This window comes from Manis javanica, chromosome 12 (assembly GCF_040802235.1).
Source record: "Manis javanica isolate MJ-LG chromosome 12, MJ_LKY, whole genome shotgun sequence".
Taxonomy (NCBI): domain Eukaryota; kingdom Metazoa; phylum Chordata; class Mammalia; order Pholidota; family Manidae; genus Manis; species Manis javanica.
In genome coordinates, this window is record NC_133167.1 from 30,666,724 (window position 1) to 30,690,862 (window position 24,139).

Genomic DNA, 24,139 nt, shown 5'->3' on the forward strand with positions numbered 1-24,139 from the left:
GAAATTACAAATATACAAGATGCAGAATAATATAATACACAAATACCCAATTAATTAGATATAACAATAACTTCTGCTAGCTTATCTTCTCACATTTTTCATATGCAAGAATTTTAAGCATATATAACATATTTCACCCCTAAATACATTAGTATATTTCTAAAAATTAATGACATTTTGTTACATTACTATGATATTGTTAGCATATCCAACAAAATCCACACTAACCACCTCATACTATCCAATATCCAATAAAAAAACATTTTTCAAGAAGAAATTACTCTTACAGGAAATATCATATACCCAAGATACAACCTGAAGGAATTATAGCTAAATATTTAGTAATCTATAATACTTCCTGTGACAAACAAGAAAACAGATCCCTTCCTTGTTGAAGACAGAAAGGAGAAAATAATTTTTTTCATTAAACCATGATTGGTTAATATAAACCTGAAATTACTCATAATATAAAAAAAATTATTCATGATAATGTATTTCTGAATTTAGATATAACAATGGGGTAGACAACTTATCTTGAAAGGCATGTTTTTGAATAATTCAAATTCTTCAATTGTTCAGTTCTTACTAAAATTGGCTTTACATATCCCTCAGAACCAAAAACTGTAAATTTCATAGCTAAAGCACAAATCAGTTTCCTCACTGCAAACCAATTACCAGTTTACAAAAATTGGATTGCTATAACTAGCTACTTTTGTTTTAAATTTTGTTAAAGATTTTGTAAAACTTCAAAACTTAACATGTATTAGTTTTTATTACTGAAATCTTTGCAGGCCTTCATTTAATAACATCAGTTGCTAAGAGTTTGAAATATACCAATTTTTCTGATTGTGCATTAATATCATCAGAACCTGTGTACTAAATATTAACTAATCTAAAGCACATGAGGTCCAAAGTTTGCTAATACTTATTTGCAATAATCTGTTTCTTGTCAGTGTCAGTAATATCACAAGCAAAAAGGTTATACTTTGACAAATTGCTAACTAAACAGCATGGTACATGGTAATAGTCTCACTTGGGTAGTACAAGATTGATAAGAATAAGGATATTTTGACCATGGATAGCTGTGTTCATGAAACAGAACGTAGAGGAGGTTAGCAGCAAAAAAATTATTCATGATTCTTTGTCAAAGCAATTTTATGTAGCATCTTGGAAAGAAAGGAGCAGAACACAATAATTCTGGTATCTTTAAATGGCAGGGAACACTGTATTTAACTATGCTTAAAAATACATCAGTAGGAATTTTTTCCTCCTCCACAGGAATTAACAATATATTTCTCACAGATTTCTGCTAGCTACTTCTATTATCTACATATCTGCCCATATACGTAAGTGAATGACTCATATCACTGAAAAATTTCATTGGATTCTATGATGATATTTCAGGGAAAAATTCCATTTTATCTTTCACAGAAAAGTCGTTGGCAATTATGATTAAATATAGGAAAATGAAGAGTTCCATTAGTGAAATGGGGGTTTAAGATGAGATTTTTACAGTCCTAGAACACTTTTGCAACTCTACTAAATATGTGCACTATGAAATATTTTTTTAAAGTTTGGCATCTATTTATTGTCTACTATGTAAATTTAAGACATCTTAGAGTTTAAACCACTTAATGATAAATCACAAATAAGATATTTAAGGGTATTTGGAAGGACAATCAGTTAAGTGTAGCTCTCAAAAACAACTGAGTCACAGCCATGTAGGATCAGATGGGTCCAGGGCCAGCTTCATGGGCTGTAACAGGCGCAGTACCACAGAACTGCTGCTGCTCAGAAAGGCCCTGTGCTTGGGGATTAATGCTCTGAGGGCACTGTAGTGAAATTCTTTTTTTTAAAATTCATTTTATTATTATTAATCTACAATTACATGTAGAACATTATGGTTACTAGACACCCCCTTCACCAATTCCCTCCCCACAAACCCCATTACAGTCACTGTCCATCAGCGTACTAAGATGCTGTAGACTCACTACTTGTCTTCTCTGTGTTGCACATCCCTCCCTATGCCCACCCCACACTATGCTAATCGTAAGGCCCCATTTCTTTTTCCCTGCCCTTATCCCTCCCTTCACACCCCTCCTGCCCAGTCCCTTTCCCTTTGGTAACCATGATTCCATTCTTGGGTTCTGTGATTCTGCTGCTGTTTTGTTCCTTCAGTTTTTCTTTGTCCTTATACTACACATATGAGTGAAATCATTTGGTACTTGTCTTTCTCCGCCTGGCTTATTTCACTGAGCATAATACCCTCTAGCTCCATCCATGTTGTTGCAAATGGTAGAATTTGCTTTCTTCTTATGGCTGAATAATATTCCATTGTGTATATGTACCACATCTTCCTTATCCATTCATCTATTGATGGACACGTAGGTTGCTTCCATTTCTTGGCTATTGTAAATAGTGCTGCGATAAACACAGGGGTACATTTGTCTTTTTCAAACTGGGCTGCTGCATTCTTAGGGTAAATTCCTAGGAGTGGAAACCCTGGGTCAAATGGTATTTCTATTTTGAGCTTTTTGAGGAACCTCCATACTGCTTTCCACAATGGTTGAACTAATTTGCATTCCCACCAGCAGTGAAGGAGGGTACCCCTTTCGTTGCAACCTCGTCAACATTTGTTGTTGTTTGTCTTTTGGATAATAGCCATCCTTACTGGTGTGAGGTGATATCTCACTGTGGTTTTAATTTGCATTTCTCTGATGACAAGCGATGTGGAGCATCTTTTCATGTGTCTGTTGGCTATCTGAATTTCTTCTTTGGAGAAGTGTCTGTTCAGCAACTCTGCCCATTTTTTAATTGGATTGTTCACTTTTTGTTTGTGGAGGTGCGTGAGCTCTTTATATATTTTGGATGTCAACCATCTATCAGATCTGTCATTTATGAATATATTCTCCCATACTGTAGCGTACCTTTTTGTTCTGTTGATGGTGTCCTTTGCTGTACAGAAGCTATTCAGCTTAATATAGTCCCACTTGTTCATTTTTGCTTTTGTTTCCCTTGCCCAAGGAGATATGTTCATGAAGAAGTCACTCATGTGTATGTCCAAGAGATTTTTGTCTGTTTTTTCCTAAGAGTTTTATGGCTTCATGACTTACATTCAGGTCTTTGATCCATTCTGAAATTACTTTTATGTATGGGGTTACACAGTGATTGAGTTTCATTCTCTTACATGTAACTGTCCAGTTTTGCCAGCACCATCTGTTGAAGAGACTGTCATTTCCCCATTGTATGTACATGGCTCCTTTATCATATATTAATTGACCATATATGTTTGGGTTAATTTCTGGGGTCCCTATTCTGTTCCATTGGTCTGTGGCTCTGTTCTTGTGCCAGTACCAAATTGTCCTGATTACTGTGGCTTTGTAGTAGAGCTTGAAGTTGGGGAGCAAGATCCACCCCCCCCCACTGTATTCTTCCTTCTCAGGATTGCTTTGGCTATTCAGGGTCTTTGGTGTTTCCATATGAATTTTTGAACTATTTTTTCTACTTCACTGAATAATATTGTTGGTAATTTAATAGGGATTGCATCAAATCTGTATATTGCTTTGGGCAGGATGGCCATTTTGACAATATTAATTCTTCCTAGCCAAGAGCATGGGATGAATTTCCATTTATTAGTGTCCTCTTTAATTTCTCTTAAGAGTGTCTTATAGTTTTCAGGGTATACGTCTTTCACTTCCTTGGTAAGGTTTATTCCTAAGTAATTTATTCTTCTTGATGCAATTGTGAATGTAATTGTTTTCCTGATTTCTCTTTCTATTAGTTCATTGTTAGTGTATAGGAAAGCCACAGATTTTGGTTTGTTAATTTTGTATCCTGCAACTTTGCTTTATTCCAGTATCAGTTCTAGTAGTTTTGGAGTGGAGTCTTTAGGGTTTTTTATGTACAGTATCATATCATCTGCAAATAGTGACAGTTTAACTTCTTTACCAATCTGGATTCCTTGTATTTGTTTTGTCTAATTGCCATGGCTAGGACCTCCAGTACTATGTTAAATAACAGTGGGGAGAGTGGGCATCCCTGTCTTGTTTCCAATCTCAGAGGAAAAGCTTTCAGCCTCTCACTGTTCAGTATGATGTTAGCTGTGGGTTTATAATATATGGCCTTTATTATGTTGAGGTACTTGCCCTCTATACCCATTTTATGGAGAGCTTTTTGTCATTAAAAGATGTTGAATTTTGTCGAATGCTTTTTCAGCATCTATGGAGGTGATCATGTGGTTTTTGTCCTTCTTTTTGTTGATGTGGTGCATGATGTTGATGGATTTTCAAATGTTGTACCATCCTTGCATCCCTGGGATGAATCCCACTTGGTCATCGTGTATGATCCTTTTGATATATTTTTGAATTTGGTTTGCTAATATTTTGTTGAGTATTTTTGCATCTACGTTCATCAGGGATATTGGTCTGTAGTTTCCTTTTTTTGTGGGGTCTTTGCCTGGTTTTGGTATTAGGGTGATGTTGGCTTCATAGAATGAGTTTGGGAGTATTCCCTCCTCTTCTATTTTTTGGAAAACTTTAAGGAGAATGGGAATTGTATCTTCTCTGTATCTCTGATTAAATTCCGAGGCAAATCCATCTGGCCCAGTGGTTTTGTTCTTGAGTAGTTTTTTGATTACTGCTTCAATTTCTTTGCTGGGAATTGGTTTGTTTAGATTATGTGTTTCTTTCTTGGTCAGTCTTGGAAGGTTGTATTTTTCTAGGAAGTTGTCCATTTCTTCTAGGTTTTCCAGATTCTTAGCATATAGATTTTCATAGTAGTACCTAATAATTCTTTGTATTTCTGTTGTGTCCATCATGATGTTTCCTTCCTGGTTTCTGATTCTGTTGATGTGTGTTGATTCTCTTTTTCTCTTAATAAGTCTGCCTAGAGGCTTATCTATTTTGTTTATTTTCTCAAAGAACCAGCTTTTGGTTTCATTGATTTTTTCTATTGTTTTATTCTTCTCAATTTTGTTTATTTCTTCTGTGATCTTTATTACGTCCCTCCTTCTGCTGACTTTAGGCCTCATTTGTTCTTCTTTACCAATTTTGATAATTGTGACATTAGACTATTCATTTGGGATTGTTCTTCTTTCTTTAACTATGCCTGGATTACTATATACTTTCCTCTTAAGACTGCTTTTGCTGCATCCCACAGAAGTTGGTGCTTTGTGTTGTTGTTGTCATTTATTTCCATATATTGCTGGATCTCCATTTTAATTTGGTCGTTGATCCATTGACTATTTAGGAGCATGTTGTTAAGCCTCCATGTGTTTGTGAGCCTTTTTGCTTTCTTTGCACAATTTATTTCTAGTTTTATACCTTTCTGGTCTGAGAAGTTGGTTGGTAGAATTTCAATCTTTTTGAATTTACTGAGGCTCTTTTTGTGGCCTAGTATGTGGTCTATTCTGGAGAATGTTCCATGTGCACTTGAGAAGAATGTGTATCCTGTTGCTTTTGGATGTACAGTTCTATAGATATCTATTAGGTCCATCTGTTCTAGTGTGTTGTTCAGTGCCTCTGTGTCCTTACATTTTCTGTCTGGTGGATCTGTCCTTTGTAGTGAATAGTGTGTTGAAGTCTCCTATAATGAATGCATTGCATTCTATTTCCTCCTTTAGTTCTGTTAGTATTTGTTTCACATATGCTGGTGCTCCTGTGTTGGGTGCATATATATTTATCATGGTTATATCCTCTTGTTGGACTGCACCCTTTATCATTATGTAATGTCCTTCTTTATCTCTTGTTACTCTCTTTGTTTTGAAGTCTATTTAGTCTGAAAGTACTACTGCAACAACTGCTTTTTTCTCCCTATTATTTGCATGAAACATCTTTTTCCATCCCTTGACTTTTAGTCTGTGCATGTATTCGGGTTTGAGGTGAGTCTCTTTTAAGCAGCATAAAGATGGGTCTTGTTTTTTTACCCATTCAGTGACTCTATGTCTTTTGATTGGTGCATTCAGTCCATTTACATTTAGGGTGATTATCAATAGTTATGTACTTATTGCCACTTCAGGCTTTACATTCGTGGTTACCAAAGGTTCCAGGTTACTTTCCTTACTAGCTAAGAGTCTAACTTAACTCACTTAGTATGCTGTTACAAACACAATCTAAGGTTCTTTTCTATTTCTCCTCTTTTTTTCTTCCTCCTTCATTCTTTATATATTAGGTATCAAATTCTGTACTTTTTGTCTATCCCTTGATTGACTTTGGGGATAGTCAATTTAACTTCGCATTTGCCTCGCAATCAGCTGCTCCACCCTCCCTACCATGGTTTTACTACCTCTGGTGACACTATCCAACCCTAGGAACACTTCCATCTATAGAAGTCCCTCCAAAATAGACTGCAGAGATGGTTTGAGGGAGATAAACTCTCTCAGCTTTTGCTTATATGGAAAGTGTTTAATCCCTCCCTCAAATTTAAATGATAATCTTCCCGGATAAAGTAATCTTGGTTCCAGGCCCTTCTGCTTAATGGCATTAAACACATCATGCCACACCCTTCTGGCCCATAAGGTTTCTGCTAAGAAGTCTGATGTTAGCCTGATGGGCTTTCCTTTATATGTGATCTTATTTCTGTCTCTGGCTGCTTTTAACAGTCTGTCCTTATCCTTGATCTTTCCCATTTTAATTACTATGTGTCTTGGTCTTGTCTTCCTTGGGTCTCTTGTGTTGGGAGATCTGTGGATCTCCATGGGCTGAGAGACTATCTCCTTCCCCAGATTGGGGAAGTTTTCAGCAACTACCTCCTCAAAGACACTTTCTTTCCCTTTCTCTTTCTGTTCTTCTGGTATCCCTATAATGCGAATATTGTTCCACTTGGATTGGTCACACAGTTCTCTCAATATTCTTTCATTCTTAGAGATCCTTTTTTCTCTCTGTGCCTCAGCTTCTTTGTATTCCTCTTGCCTAGTTTCTATTTTATTTATTGCCTCCTCCACCATATCCAACCTGCTTTTAATACCCTCCATCGTGCTCTTCAATGATTGGATCTCCGACCTGAATTCATTCCTGAGTTCTTGGATGTCTTTCTGTACCTCCATTAAAATGTTGATGATTTTTATTTTGAACTCCCTTTCAGGAAGTCACAATGTCCATATCATTTAAATCTTTCTCAGGAGTTGTATTAATAATTTTACTCTGGACAAGGTTCCTTTGGCTTTTCATGGTTGTATATAGCTCCCTCTAGTGTCCTGAGGCTGTAGTCCCTGGAGCTGCTCAGCCCCTGAAGCAATGTCGGGGGTCACTGGGGAGCGGTATTGGTGCCTGGGGGGAGGAAAGATCTGTTCCCTGCCTCTCGGCTGCTGTGCCTGTCTCCACTGACTGAGCCAGTGGGCCAGTCACACAGGTATAAGTTTTTGTCCCAGAGCAGCTGGATATGGATCCCTGCTTTCCACAACACCCAGTATCCCAGTCACCCCAAGAACTCTGCCTGTATTAACTTTCCAACCTGGTAGTCATGCAAGTCTCATGAAAGCACCATGAAATGTAGGTTTGTGCTCCCAGAGCAGATCTCCAGAGCTAGGTATTCAGCAGTCCCAAGACTTGCACTCCCTCCCTGCTCCATTTCTCTTCCTCCCGCCGGTGAGCTGGGGTGAGGGAAGGGCTCGGGTTCCGCGGAGTCACAGCTCTGGTATGTTACCTCGTTCAGTGAGGTCTGCTCTTTTCTCCAGGTGTGTGCAGTCTGACGCCATCCTCTTTCCTGTTGCTCTCTCAGCATTAGTTGTGCCAATTAAATTTTCTAAATGTAGCCAGTTTTAGGAGGAAGCCTCTGTCTCTCCTCTCACGCCGCCATCTTTACTCCTATCTGTAGTGAAATTCTTTAAAATTTTATTTCTGAACTTGTGTTTTATAAATGAAGTCTAATGGAATCATGGAGCATGCACCAGGGGCTTGCAGCCTAACTCCTTGTTTCCCCACATGGTTCTTAGTGATCAGCTCCCTGTTCCTGGGCCCCTCCTTGCCTCCCTTTCCCCATCCATGCTGATTACATTGCAGCTTCTCTTTTCAGAACAGCAACAGAATTGTATTGGAGGGAAGTTAATGAGGGAGGCCCACTTTCTGCCATGGTCACCCTGCAGTGGGGAGCCTGAGGTCCCGCAAGTGGTTTGCTCTGTAGCATTTTGAGGCAGGGCAACAAGCAGTCATCCCTGCCTTGGGCTGGTCACACCACAGCATCTTCACTAGGTGACTGGGCAGGGCTCTCTTGCCACTCCTGATCCAGGTATCTAATGTGTCCTAGCTCTGAGATTTCAATCTCTTGGGGGATATTCACCCACTATAGGCTGAAAGAAAAGGCCCATGAAAGGGGAAATCAAGTCATTCACATTTTTGTATTGGGCCCCACAAATAATGTAGTTGGGCATGATTATATCTTACAATAAAGATAAACTCAGAAACCTTTACAAAATTACAGAATGGATTGTGGGATACCTGTTTTCAAATATTTTGTTTTTAGGAGAGTATTATCCTTAGTTATTAATAGCACATACACTAATTTAGCCAGTTCTTTTTTGCTGAGGGGGCCTTTTAAAAAAATTCTTCGTTTAGAGAGTAACAAGAAATCATATTCTGAACATGTAAAAAAAAAATTGTATTAGCCTGAGCAAATTTCCATACAAAATAACCTCTTTCAGCTTAAATTTCCCCATTATATAAAGAAACTGTATTAGGAAATATCCATGGATTTTCTTAAATGTAACAATATTACAAAGTCTATTTAAAGATGAATCTGAATCAACACAAATTAACTGACTTCAAGTTAGTTAATTAACTGTCTTCAGGCATTCTTAAATAACACAAATATTAATTTTTTAAAAATGTACCACAGAGAAACCAAAATATAAAACTCAAACCAGTATAGCTCTTTACCAAGTATCTCAAAATTTCAGACACCTACGTTAAAACAGTTAGGTAAAGGTCATAGTTACTATTACCAAAAGGTACCAGTAACTACTCCCTACTCCGTTGTTTAATTAATTCATATTTCCAGAATTGAGGATGAGAATGTCTTCCTCCTAAACTTTGGGACTCTACAGTCCTACTATTTTTCTCCTGCATCCTGACATGCAAAATAGAGCTTGATAGGGTATCTGAAGTGAAGAGGTAACAGGAAGTGCAGTCTGATAATGGTATTTCTAAACATGGCTGGATTAGAGTTCAGGCTAGAAGGAGCCTCTGGGGTGTCTCTGTGCGCATGCCTGGCCATCACAGAGGAGTCTCCTGTGGTTCTCAGTCATTCTTCGGTATCAACTGTGAATTAGATTTAGAGGATCCTAGGGAGGCTGTCTCAGTTTGGGGGCTAACCAAGAGATTTGGTCCCGAATTTCCCAAGCTTGCTAGAACACACTCATGGTTCAACTTCAATCCAAAATTTCATCTTGCGTTTGATACCAGATCAGTCTCTGATCATGGAAAGAACAAGATACCATTTATCTTTGGTGGGATCATTGTGCTACAGAACTGTCCTATTGCTTGACTGGCATTTCCCAAAAACTGTGTAATGCCACAAAACTGTGTACCGGTGTCACAGGGCACCATGCAGATAGTAAGATACCATAGTACCCAATTCTTGTCATTAAACCCTGTACTAGGAAAGATGAAAAACCTCAAAGAGACAGACATAAAATTTATACACACATAAGAAAGGTTGTCATGACAACTTTGCTTGAAGATATGTATTTTTAAATCTAAGTAAATTTAACATTCAAAACACATTTGCATCTCCCTCAAAGGTTCTGTATCAAGAATTTTTTTTTAATTTTCCAATTCTTTCTGAATCTACACTTACCTGAAAGCTTAACAAAATCCTTTAACTAAAATGGCAGCATAGTTCTAAGCACATATTTTCTGAAGGATATGAGAAAAATGCAGAGTGAAAGTCTGCTGCTCCCAGAAGCCCTAGGCTGCTTCTCCTTCTAAATTTTTAAACTGTGGGCAGGCTATGCCATATAATCTCTACAATCCTTTTAAGCTCTAAAAATCAATTCTCTATTAAATGATGACCTTGTAACACAAGCAACAAATCATGAAAGTTGAACACACCTAATGATGCTGTATAATTAAGCAATGATTCATTTAAATGACTATAGATTGTTCCTTAACCTAGTCTAACCAATTCTTAGCTTTGTTTCTTCTCACTGTGAAAGTTCTCCAGTATTCCCATTTAGCATCAATCCTAACAGTCCTTGAAAAGATACCTAGTTTCTCTTGCTCATACACTAAAAATAGCAAAAATAATGGGTTTGGCTCCTGTTATTTGTACTTCCTCTCCCACTACAACCTGTAACCGAAGCCTATGTTCTTTGTCATGTAGTCATCTCTGAGTTCCTTCCTGTGTTCCTTTCACCACTAACCTGAAGGGGCCTTGAGCAGCTTCTAAACCCAGGACCTAGAGAGCTCTGAGTCCTAGGTTACACTTTGGGACATGAGACTTTGCAGCACTCCCTCCTGGGGTGAAGCACAGAAGGGAGAGAACAGATATCATGTCTGTTTTGTCCACTGCTATATCCTTAGTGCCCAACATAAGATCTGGCATGCATTAGAGTTTAATAAAAAGCTGATGCCATACTAAATAGATTCCGTTTCTTTGGATAGGAATGAAAGCCAGGACAGGGCTATAGGAAAGACTTCAGCAGGGCTAGAGGATGCTGTGCTCTGACAGAGAAGAGGTAGAGGTAAGGGAATATGAATTTCTTTGGAGTATGGAATTCAGATGGTTTAAGACTATGATCATTCCTAGTCCAGTGAATCTTGGACCACGCATTATTCAAGGAACTAGCCAAGGCAGATGTTTCTTTGTCTCTAGATCATGTTGGACAAAATGGGTTCTACTCTATAGAACACTACTTCCATGAAATACTGGTTTTATGGGATAATATGTATAACTGAAAAAAAAGAAGGCTATCTTCATCAAATACCTTTGGAACATTAAGTATTATGCCAAGTTACAATAGGTTCCTTCATACTAGAACTTCTCAGCACTTATAATATATTCATATGTATTATAAATATGTGAGGGACAATATAGTATAGAGAATCTGAGAATGAAAATGATCATGGAAATTTTTTCTCTAAGTATCTCACAGGACAGTGTTCCATAAGATACACTTTGGAAAATAATGCTTTCAATAACCTGGTAAAAAAACTGATCTATAAACATTTCCTAGCTTAATGATGATCTAGTGATTAGATACACAGGGGAGAATGGACTACTGGCCTACCAACTATTTGCTTGGTATTTTGTGTAACTATAGCCTATTATAAATCTATGTTCACATCTAATAAAGGCACCACTGAAATCTGTCCACACAACATATTAAATACTTCCAGTAATGGGTTACATAGCATTATTACAAAGTACTGGTAGCTTTCAGGGTAGTTTGACTATCTGGAAATCTTTGTCAACTATTAAGTAATTTCAGTAATTTCCTTAATTTTATTCTACATGCACAGAAAAATTCAATGACTTAATTCATTCAAAAATACTTAGATTGCCTTTTTGGAAACAGGCACTTTACACTTTATCTATGATTAGGTACAATGGGGATGTAACTGTGTTAAAAATTGAAACAAGCATTAGCAAGTATTTTAGGTGTAAATAAATGTGTGTGTGTATGTGTGCATGTGCATGTGTGTGTTTAAGCTACCAAGCAGGATATTTATGACTTATTTGTTCACAGCACTTTATCACATGCTATTCAGAAGATCCATTTCCACTCTCTAGAAAGACAGCAACCAACCTACACCAATTATGGGAGGTAGAACTGTAAGAAGGAATGTCCTTTCCTGCCTTTCTGTTTATTGCCTGAATGTTTTGCAAAATGGTTCCCAACTCAAATTGTAGCTATCCATTCACTCACTGTCATAAAATTATATACATTAAACATTAAACTGATTTCTATTTTAAAAGTTTAACCAAAAAAACATCTATTCACCAAAGCCCTTACAATAATAAAGTAACAAAGGAATATGTTTAAAATTCATTAAGTGAAAAGTAGACATTATGATTGCAATACATAAAAAAAAGTATGTGGAAACAGCAAAAAATTTAAACAGTACAAACATGGTTGATTAGGCATTAGATTCAATACTTTTTAGATCATTTTCTTCAGCTATTATGAATAGTACATCATTTGAAACTACTGCTGATTCCCTCTTAAATAAAAACAAAGTATACCAATAAACACCATTGAAGATATTAGGATAATTTGAAATTTAGATCTTTTACTTACTTTTTCTTAGCTAGTACTTGTCTGCATTTGTTTAGAAGGAATAAAAAAGTATTTTAGTTTGTCACAGAATCTACTGTTATGCTATAAAAACTAACTGAGATAGGTATATAAAGTATTTGATTTATAACGAATGCTCATCTCAGTCCCAAATTCTATATTCAGTTTTTACCAGTTTCAGTTTCACTCCTTTTATCAGTGCAGGTCACTCACAAGTCCTCAAAGCAACACTGTATTATTAAGCCTTTTGGCTGTACTGATTTCCTCTAATTTCCTTAGTGACAGTAACTGCTTTGTTGCCATATTACCCCCCACCACCCAACTCCTCCCTTTGTACCTATAACTTAGGAAACAAGCCTAACACTGGCTAAGAAGAAACATAAGGTCACTAGTATCAATTTGATGACATTATAAAAACCAGCCCTTGAAAATAGTGTCCATTTCTCTCAGAGCTATCTTCTCACAGCTACCAAGCTACTCTCTGATGCTACTGGTCATGTCCTGTTTTAAGAATAGAATTGTGTTTTTTAAGCAGTTTTCAACCTGTCAACATAACCATGTGTGAAAAAAGAGCACCTTAAAGGTTAACAGTCCTCTTTATGGATCTGAAGAAAAAAATAAAGTTGGCTTCAGGGAAGAATCTTAATCTGTTTGCTCCAGAGCCCAAAACAATGAGAAAGTTCTTAAGATTTTCCCTTAAAAGTTGAAATGCCATTTCAGCTTGAACTTAATTATACTAAAGAGTTTTCTTAGACAGTGGAGGAGTTCCATTTCTTAAATGCTCATTGTAACACCTCAGTGTCCTGTGACTTTAGCAACTTAGATATACAAATAACTGTTTTTGATAGAATGGATGGAAATATAAGGCCAATTCTAAAGTTGAAATGAATAATATCTGAGAAGGGAAATAAGGAGAGAAAAAGTAAGGATAACAAAAACCTGTGTTTACATTCTGAGTAAGAAGAATACTAATGTTCTAATTGTAGAAAATGCTACTGGTTTGTAAATAGAAAATGAAGAGAATATTATGTGTAATGTCTGTAAAAATTATATGTGGATAAAAAAGAAAGGAACAAGATCTACCTCAGAAGCAAGCTTGACACTGGCTAACTTCAAGTAGTGGGACTGATTTCCTGTGGCTCCTAATGACTAAATGAAATAGGTATAAAAAGTATTTGGTTTGTAACATTTTTTGTGTGTGTGTGTGTTTCTGTATTTAGGTTTTTTCTATAGGAAATAAACTTATATAATTTTCTTAAAAAAAAGAACTTTTTGTTTTTAAAATAAAAACTATTTTGAGAAACAAGAATACAGAAAACAGATTTTGACAGTCTATAAATAAGATAGACTTCATATTAAAGAATAGAATGGAACACTTGTGGGCCAGGTAAACAGCATGCGAATTTTTCATTTTTCCCAAACAAAGGCACAGAGTTAATTCTGCCTTGAATTTTATTAGCACCAAGTATGGAAGAGCCCTTTCATTCCATAAAACATGTGTTTGTTATGCTGATGTTTTTAACAATAGATTTCTGAACTATCAAAAAGAATGCAGATCAAAAAAAATGAAGAGCTAGTTTAAAAGAACCAAAAATCAACAAAATTTAACAGCCCTGCTGGAGTCATGCTATGAGCCATCAGTGTCACTAAAACTTCATTTAATAAATACAAAGAGCCAAGTAGGAACAATAGTGAATGGATAACTTATTTTATACATAATTAGCAGTATTTTATTTTCTAAAAATCCTCAAGAAGATAATTTTTAAATGGCTTTAGTCATATAAGTATGGATGAAATGTGTTTAGCTGATTCTTCTATCCTCTATTTTCCTTGATTCCAATCATCACTAGTATTATACATTGCCTCATTTACTGGCCATATGCCAACTCCCTGATTCTTGGCTCAGCCTCCTTTTTGTGCCCTGATCATTGCTGATCAGATTTTGCTTACTTTAAAATTCCACTTAACCTCATTTAACTTTATTGACATTCAGTTTACATATCAATTGCCTACTCTAACTTTTCACAGCCTATTTCTAAACCAGTCAAGATACCTGGATAACAAATGAAGATGTTCTCCATATACAAAACTATAGAAAACGATAGGTAGGAGAGAATAAATTAACAACAGGACTTTTTAGAAACATGCTGCTAAGTACTAAGAATACATTTCACTTAAAGTTTTATAATTTAAATTATTCCATAAATATTTTTGTCAGAAATAAAGTCTGCATCTAACCACTTAAGCACTCTGTTAACCACTCCAACTAAAGTGTTACCTATTAGACCATAAACAGCATAAAATAGCTCAATAACTAGGGTACATTCTTGAAACTCAAGTACAAGTGAAATTCAGCAGTATCAAAAATAAGCCCACTTGCAAACATGTATCATTTTTCTTCCTCTCCTATTTGCATTTGGCGTATTTCCTTCAGTTGCTATCTGAACAAAATGTATTTATAAAAAAGAAATCTTCAAGAACAGTGTAACCAAAAAGGAGGACTAACATACAATGCTATCAAAAAAATTATTAAATATAAAACTTATGAGTAATAAAGTATGTTTTGAAAGATACTTAAAAATAACCCCAATATTTCTTTGATACTGTTTTTTAAATATTTATTAGCTATTTCCTTCTATAAAACCTGCTTATTCATACCCTTTGTCCATTTATCTACTGTATGTTTCCTTGCCAGTCTGTATAAGCTCTTCATACATAATATGTAAACTACCCCTTTCAGTCATATATTTTGCAAATATTTTCACTCATCTTTGTTTTCTCTTTTTTTAATTTGATTTTGGGTTTTGGTTAGAGCTCACATATGTTCATTAAGTTTAGTATATGACATAATAATAAATTACAAATTTAGGAACTCTGTTTTCTCCACAAATGAGAATTAGTGGAGTAATATAGTGCTAATATGATTTCCAGTAAAACAGGAGAGACAAGCCTCAATATCAGTTTGACTATGAGGAGCACTTCAAAGCACATAAAGAAATAAACTATATTATTTTCCAAATGATTCAGAACTGTTCAAAATGATGAGCCTTGTATATATAAGTCATGGAATGAACATGATTGTCTGGGGAAGCATAAAAATAGCAAATACACAATAGGTTATTCACCCCTAACAACGATGATTGAATACAAACTAATTTACACTCAGAAAATTAAAAATATTAGTAAAGAAATAAAATTCTAGTAAGTCCCTTTTGTTTTTGCTTTAGGGTGAATTGCTGGATATATGAAAAGGAGTTAGGATTATGTCTCTCTTTTATGAACAAGTAGAAAATGTGATCCCCAAGATTGTGCAAAATAATTTCTCTCTCCAAAAATACTAATATTGGACATCAACTAAAAAAAACATTAAAAATAATGACATAAAAGTGATTAAACAAATATTAAAAGTAGAAAGCTTCCCATTAAAATTATCACATTGATATAAGCATACATGTGTATCATGAATTAAGAAAATCCAAATTTATATAATGAAGGAGTAACAGTTACAGTTATTTATATTACACAATGATACTTGGTTTATAAAAAGATTCAATATAGATTTTCTAAACAATTATTTTCCTCAACAAAATTAAATGTATAAAATTTTAATATCTCTTTGAGACAGTGATCCAAGCTTCTTCCTTGGATGATGTTACCAGTTCATACTTAGTCTCAATAACTTGTCCCTCCACAGAGAATAGGTGCAGTCTCCTCACCAATACACTCAGAAGTACTGTAGTCACCATATATGCAAACCTGTCAGGAAGAAAGTTGACTGGTTACTAAAGATTAACAATTACATTTTAATTACATAGATGTTCACTGTTTCATTAACAGTGATCATCAGAATTGTAAGTATAGAGTCTGACACCTTTCCTTTTATTTTACCTTCTCTATAATCTCACCTTAACTCTGGGCATTCCTGTGTGCCTGAGAATCCAAGCAAGGAAAAAGTTTTCATTACTGATTCATCATGAAACCGGTCTGGATCAAACCTAAAGAAAAGATTTTGGATTAATCACAACAGAGCTCTCCACTGGCATTTTACATATTTATACTATAAGAAAAAGGAGTGTAATAAAGTTTAAAAACTAACAAAAGGAGAAACTGATGTTGCATTATATTTAAAATTCACCCATTATTATGTTCGCAAATATTACTGAATATATATTTAATATCTTTCTGCTTAGTTTATTATTTCTAAACAACAGATGCAAGAAAGATTTCTCTGGACCAGCAGGAATGAAATTATAACATGGGTTTATAACATTTCATGAGATATAAAGATAAATCATACAAAAATCACATAATGAATACTTAAATTTAAGAGTGTTCAAAACTTGTTATAAAAGACCATCTGATCAATATCTGAAGCATCTTATACTGACTCTTCAATTAAAATTTGTTAGAACTGGAGACACCAAGAAAAAGATGGCAGAGTGGGGAGGCAAAGTGGTAACCTCCTCCCATGTACAAACCAAGGAAGCAACTAGAGCAAATACAACTAGCACTGAAAATGACCTAAAGACTGCAGAACAGACCACCTACACCTGAGGAAGAAGAGAAGATCACACAGAAAAGGGTAAAGTGGCAGAGCCGCAATTGATCAAGACTCAATCCCTTCCCAAATTCCAGCCCACAAGGAGGAGGGAGAGGAACAGAGCAGGGCGAGTAAAAGTACTCAGGAACCCTGCACACCTGGCCCTGGAGACCTGCTCGGGGAACACGAGTCCAAATTGCTTTGGGTTTTGGTGACTAACAGGCGTAACACCAGGGAGAGTTGGAGCACTCTGAAAGGTGGCCACTCCTGTCACTTGTGGACGACAGGCAAGTTCCATCGGTTCCGCTGAGACCTAACACAGAGGCAGTAGTTTGAAAGATAAGAATGGGGACTGGACAGAGTTCTCTACAAGAAAGGACAGGTGGATAATGATTCCCCAGCCCTCCCTCAACCCAACAGGTCAGGTGCCCATGGGAGCCAGCACCACATACAAACACTCCATCTCCCTTACTGTGGCTCAGCCACTGGACGTGCTTTATTGCACAACTACCTACCTGGCTGTTCAGCCCAGCAGTAGTCATACTTTGCTGCATGGCAGCTGGAGAGAGGACACATTCCTGGCTTTCCGAGCCCTCCTTCAGTCCACCTGGTAAGGCAAGTATGGGAGCCAGCTCTGAAATCTCCATCTTCCTCTCTGGCAGCTCAACCCCACTGCGCACCTCCCTACACACCTACCACACCTAGGCTCCTGGGCCCGCTCAGCCCAGGAGGAGCCCAATTTTGCAGATTGGCAGGTAAAGGGAGGCTTTCCCAACTTTTCTGGCCATCCCTTACACAACTATTGGAGCACTTGCAGGAGCCAGCACAAGCTCTTCATCTCCCTCACTGGCAACTCAGCTTTCCAGCAGCCATCCTATACACATGTGCCCTGCCCAGCCTGCCCAGCTCAGCAGCAGCCACCATTGCTGAAGGGCAGGCAGACGGTAGCCCCACCCACAACAAATCCAAGCAGAAGGGCCTCCAGCACACAAAGGGCATGCAGAGGCCAGCTATGAGGACCAGATACTGCAAACCAACAGCAACTGTGGCTCTACTACAAAGGAGAACCAGGCACTGGTGGGCAAAATGCCTAGAGGTTCAGAGCACCACAGGATGCCTACTTCATAAAGCCACTGCTTTCTTAATCAAGAGGCATACCTGATCTATCTAAAACAAAGGAAGAAACACAGAAATCCAGAGATGATGAGGCAGAGAAATACGTTCCAAACAAAAGAACAACGTAAGACACCAGAAAGAGGGCTAAATAAAACAGAGATAACCAATCTTCTTGATAAAGATTCAAAGTAACACTCATAAAGATGCTCACTGGAGGAAAGAACTGATGATCTCAATGAGAACTTCAACAGAGATAGAAAACATGAAAAAGAGCCTCTGAGCTGAAGAATACAGTAACTAAAATGAAAAATAAAATGGAGGGAATGAATAGACTGCTGGAAATAGAGGAAAGAATCAATGAGATGGAAGATAGAGAAAAGAAAAACAACAAAGATGACCAATAGAGAGAGAAAAGAATTTTTAAAAATGAGAAGATGCTAAGAAGTAAAAAGCTAACCTTTTCAAACAATATGGCTTCTCTCTCACTTACCAACTTTACATCTCCCTGTATGGCCCCGGAAGATGACTGGTTAGCCAGAGATGGGTAAGATTACTCAAGGGAGGAACAACCTAAGACAGGCACAGTCGCAGGGGGGCCATCAGGTGAGAAATTGGGGATCAACAGAGGTGAGGCTTAGAACCTCACCCCCCGTTTTGAGAGAAATCTTCTGCATCCGTGGATGTTTTGTTGCCCTTGTCTAGCTTGGATTAATACTAAGTCTATAGGCACACACCTGATCATCTACATTTGCCCTCTTACAGCACTAAACTATGTTTTCTACCTTTACCTTGCATCTACCTAACACTTCAGCATTTTATTAAAAAAAATAATAATAATAATAATAATAAGGGAGAAATGTGGGATTCACATATAAATCAAGTATAAAAATCAAACAAATAATCATATTTGACCTGATTGTTTATAGTTCATGATGCATGATCAAAACTGAAAGTTTCTGTGATATGACTGCCCTTGCACTGTTCACCATGTAAGAACTTATTCACTATGTAGGAACTTGTTCACCATGTAAGAACGTGTTTGTTATGCTTCAGAAGATTGGAGACTGTTGAGAATTAGGCTTGGGGTTGATTAATGATTGTGCATTGAGTCCCCTATACAGAATTTTATTGTTGTTAACAACCATTTGATCAATAAATATGAGAGATGCCCCCTCAAAAAAAAAATGAGAAGATGCTAAGAGAGCTGTATGACAGCTCCAAACAAAACAATATTGACAGAATCGGGGTACCAGAAGGAGAAGACAGAGACAAAGGAGTAGAAAGTCTCTCTGAAGAAATAATAAATCTGGAGGAGGAAATAAACACCCAAGTCCTGAAAAAGCACAGAGACCCTAACAAAAGGAACCCCAACAAGACAATACCAAGATATATAGTAATTAAAATGGCAAAGATTAAACACAAAGACAGAATCTTAAAAGCAGCAAGAGAGCAGCAGGCAGTTATATATAAGGGTAACTCAATAAGGCTATCAGTAGATTTCTCAGCAGAAACTTTACAGGCCAGAATGCAATGGCATGAAATATTAATGTATTGAAAGGGAAGAACTACAACCAAGAATCCTTTACCCATCAAGATTATCATTCAGAATTGAAGGAAATTAAAAGTTTCCAGATAAACAGAAAGAATTCATCACCACTAAACCAGGCTTACAGAATATGTTAAAGGGACTTCTGTAGATGGAAATATTCTTAAGCCTAAATGTTTTTAATCAGATAAAATAAACCTACAGTAAAGGTAGGAGACCAATTACTTACTAAGCAAGTATGAAGTTAAAAAAAAGTAGTAAAATCAACAACAAAAAAAGTCAAGGGTACACAAAATATGTATATTATGACATCATATACATAAAGGGTGGAAGAGAAAGAAAAAGTAGTACAATTTACATGTGTTCAAAGAGTGACCATCAACTTAATACAGACTTTTATATATTTAGAAAACTATCTATGAAACTTATGGGTACCACAAAATTAAAGGGATAAAAGGATGGTACAATATTCATAAATCAGTCAGTGTGATATACCACATTAAGGCAGGATAAAAACCACATAATCATCCCAATGGATGATGAAAAAAACATTTGACACATTTCAACATCCATTTTCAACAAAGTGAGTATAGAGGAAACAAACCTCACCATAATATGGACCATATACAACAAACCCACAGCTAACATCATACTCAATGGTGAAAAGCTGAAAGCTTTTCCTCTACAATCAGGAACAATACAAGGAGGCCCACTCTTATCATTTTTATTCAACATAGTACTGGAAGTCCTAGCAATGGCAATCAGACAAGATAAAGATAAGAGGCATCCAAATTGGTAAGGAAGAACTAAAACTGTCACTATTTGCAGATGACATGATACTATATATAAAAAGTCTAAAGACTCCACCTAAAAACTATTAGAACTAATAACTATATTCAGTTTGCAGGATACAAGTCAATATATAGAAATCTGTTGCATTCCTATATACTAACAGCAAACTAGCAGAAAGAAGAATCAGGAAAACAATTCCATTTACAACTGCATCAAAAAAAAACTTAAGCATCAAAAATGCCTAGGAATAAACCTAACCAAGTAGGTGAAAAACCTGCAGTCTGATCACTAAGACAATGATGAAAGAAATTGAAGAAAACACAAATAAATGGAAATTTATACCATGCTCATGGATAGGAAGAATTAATATTGTCAAAATATTCATCTTCCCAAAAGCAATTTACAGATTCAATGAAATCACTATCAAAATATGAGTGGCATTTTCCAATGCACTAGATCAAATAATCCTAAAATTCATGTGGAACCATAAAACGCCCTGAACAGTCAAAGCAATCATGAGAACAAAGACTAAAGCTGGGGGTATCATGCTCCCTGACTTTAAGCTATACTACAAGGCTACACTGATGAAAAATAGTACGGTACTGGCACAAGAACAGACCCATAGATCAAAGTAACAGAATAGAAAGCCCAGATACAAACCCAGCATATATGGTCAATTAATAGGCAATAAAGGATCCATAAATATACAATGGGAAAAAGATAGTTTCTTGAATAACTGGTGTTGGAAAATTGGACAGCTACATGCAAAAGAATGAAACTTGATTACTGCCTAACTACATGCACAAAAGTAAATTTGAAATATACTGAAGACCTAAATGTAAGGCATGAAACCATAAAACTCTTAGAAGAAAACATAAGCAAAATATCTCTTGAATATAAGCATAAGCAATATTTTTCTGGACACATTTCCCTGGGCAAGGGAAACAAAATAAAAAATGAACAAATGAGACTACAGCAAACTAAGGGCTTCTGTTCAGCAAATGACATCAGAAAAAAAAGCAACCTACAGTATGGGAGAATATACTTGTAAATGATTTATTCAATAAGGGGTTAACATACAAAATACATAAAGAATTCATATACCTCAACGCCAAAAGACAAATAACCCAATTAAAAAATGGGCATAGAACCTGAACATTTTTCCAATGAAGAAATACCAATGGCCAACAGTCACATGAAAAGATGCTCCACATTGCTAATCATCAGAGAAATGCTAGCCAAAACCACAATGATATATCACCTGTCAAAATGGCCACTATCCAATGACAAGAAATAACAATTGTTGGCAAGGATGTGGAGAAAAGGGAACCCTCCAACACTGATGGTACAAATGTAAATGATTTCTTTTTAAAAAGTATAAATTACCTCTCACTTTGAAATATATTTTAATTATAGTTTTTATAATAATTATATCAAATTTAATTAGCTTTTCCTCTTATTAACAATCTCATAATTGAGACCCTGAATGTTTACCCAAAGACATCTATATATTTTCAGATTAAAAGAAAACCAAACTTAATTTTTTTATTCACGTATCATTGATATACAATCTAATGAAGGTTTCACATGAACAAAACTGTAGTTTCAACATTCACCCATGTTGTCAAATCCCCCTACACACCCCATTAGTCACTGTCTATCAGCATAGTAAGACACTATTGAGTCATTACTGTCTTCTACATGCTCTGCTACCTTCCCCGAGACCTACCTATATTGTGACTGTGAATTACAGTGTCCCTTAATCCCCTTCTCCCTCCCTCCCCACCCAATCTCCCCAACCCCTCCCCTTTGGTATCCACTAGTCCCTTCTAGGAGTCTGTGAGTCTGCTGCTGTTTTGCTCCTTCAGTTTTGCTTGTTGTTATACTCCACAAATGAGTGAAATTATTAAATCAAACTTAATTTTTCCAATTATTTATAAAACACCTCACAATATCAAGGATAAAAATAAAATAAGCAAAATGAAAAATAATTTAATCTCAAATACAGAGGGTTTTTCTCTTCTTTCAGCTTTATTGAGGGATAACTGAAAAACTAACATATTTAAAATGTACAATATGATTTGATATACATACACATGGTGAAAGGATGCCCACACCCAAGTTAATTAACACATTTATCACATTACATAGCTACCTTTTTTGTGTACATGGTTATTAGAACACTTAATTTCTACTCTTACCAAATTTAAATTATATATAGTTGATCCTTGAACAACATGGGCCCACTTATATGTAGATTATTTTCAGTAATACACTGTGAAAATTTTTTGGAGATTTGTGACAATTTGAAAAATTTTTCTCTACCTTACTTTATTATAAGAATAGAATCTATAACACATATAACATACAACAATGTGTGACTTGAATGTTCATGTTATTATTAAGGTTTCCAGCCAACAATAGGCTTTTAGTAGTTAAATTTGGGGGGAGTCAAAAAGTTTTACATGGATTTTTGACTGTGCAGGGGGGGTCAGTGCCCCTAAACCCTGTTAGTTAAGGGTCAACTGTACAAAACAGTATTATCAACCACAGTCACCATGTTATATACATTAGATCCTCAGGCCTTATTTATCTAATAACTGGAAGTTTGCACCCTTTCATCAGCAGCTCTCTATTCTCCCCACAGCTCCCAAAGTCCCTGGCAACAACCATTCTTCTCTCTTGTTTCTATCTGTTTGACTTTTAGGTTACATATGTAAGTGATACAATGCAGCACATGTCTTTCTCTGCCTGGCTTTCGTCACTTAGCATAACTCCCCCCAGGTTTAGTTATGTAGTGCAAATGGCAGGATTTACTTCTTTTTCATGACTTAATAATACACCTTTGTGTATATGTGTGTGTGTGTGTGTGTGTGTGTGAATATATGTCTTCTCTATCCATTCTTCTGTGGCCACTTAAGTTGCTTCCATACTTGTGAATAATGCTGCAATAAACATGGGAGTATGTAAATCTCTTTAAGATAATGATTTAATCTCCTTTAGATATATATATACTCCCCAGTGGCATTACTGGATGATATGGTAGTTCTTTTTAACTTCTTAGGGAACTTACATATTACTTTCCATAATGGCTATACCAGTTTACATTTGCACCAACAGTGTACAGGGTTCCTTTATATAGACATCCTCACCTTCATTTATCTCTTGTCTTTTTGATAACAGATGTCAGTTGATTACTCGTTGAAGTATTGATTTGCATTTCTCTGAATAGTGATGTTGATCACCTTTTCATATACCCTGGCTTTTTTATGTCTTCTTTGGAAAAATGTCTCTTCAGGTCTTCTACCTATTTTTAATTAGGTTATTCCTTTATTTTGCTATTGAGTTGTTTGAGTTTCTTAAACACTTTGGATATGAACCCTGTACTAGATACATGGTTTGCAAATATTTTCTCCCATTCCATAAGTGGTCTTTGCATTTTGTTTATAGTTTCCTTTGCTATGTAGAAGCTTTTTAGTGTGATGCAGTCCCTTGTTTATGATGACTTTTGTTGCCTTCACTTTTGGTGTCAAATCCAAAAAATCACTGCAAAGACCTATGTGAAGGACATTACACCCTATATTTTCTTCTAGGAGCTTTAGGGTTTCAGATCTTAAATTCAAGAATTAATATATTCTAAATTGACTTTTGTGCATGATATAAGTTAGGGGTCCAGTTTCATTCTTTTGCATGTGAATATTCAGGTTTCGCAGCACCATTTATTGAAAGACAATCCTTTCCCCATTGCATGTTCTTGCCTCCTTTGTTGAAAGGTAATTGACCACATAGGCATAGGTTTATTTTTTGGGCCCTCCACTGTGTGTCTTTGTGTCACAAATCAGTCTGTTTTCATGCCAGCACCATATTATCTTGATTACTGTAGTTCTGTAATATAGCTTGAAATCAGAAGTATGAT

General features: G+C 36.1%; 1 protein-coding gene across 2 annotated transcripts in view; it reads right to left on the bottom strand.

Moving 5' to 3' along the window:
* Window positions 1–9,614: 9,614 nt before the first annotated feature.
* The window catches only part of CYP20A1 (cytochrome P450 family 20 subfamily A member 1), a 99,457-nt gene continuing 84,932 nt past the window's right edge, over window positions 9,615–24,139 (bottom strand). The window contains exons 12-14 of one of the 2 annotated variants that reach the window (XR_005058751.2): window positions 17,285–17,376; window positions 16,135–16,224; window positions 9,615–15,985 (exon numbers count right to left, since the gene is read on the bottom strand). Coding sequence is in view for 1 of the 2 variants with exons in the window: in XM_037009221.2 (XP_036865116.1) it covers window positions 15,835–15,985; window positions 16,135–16,224 (241 nt within the window). In the remaining variant the exon portion in view is untranslated. The remainder of the gene's footprint in view (window positions 15,986–16,134; window positions 16,225–17,284; window positions 17,377–24,139) is intronic. The other variant, XM_037009221.2, reaches the window with a different exon arrangement.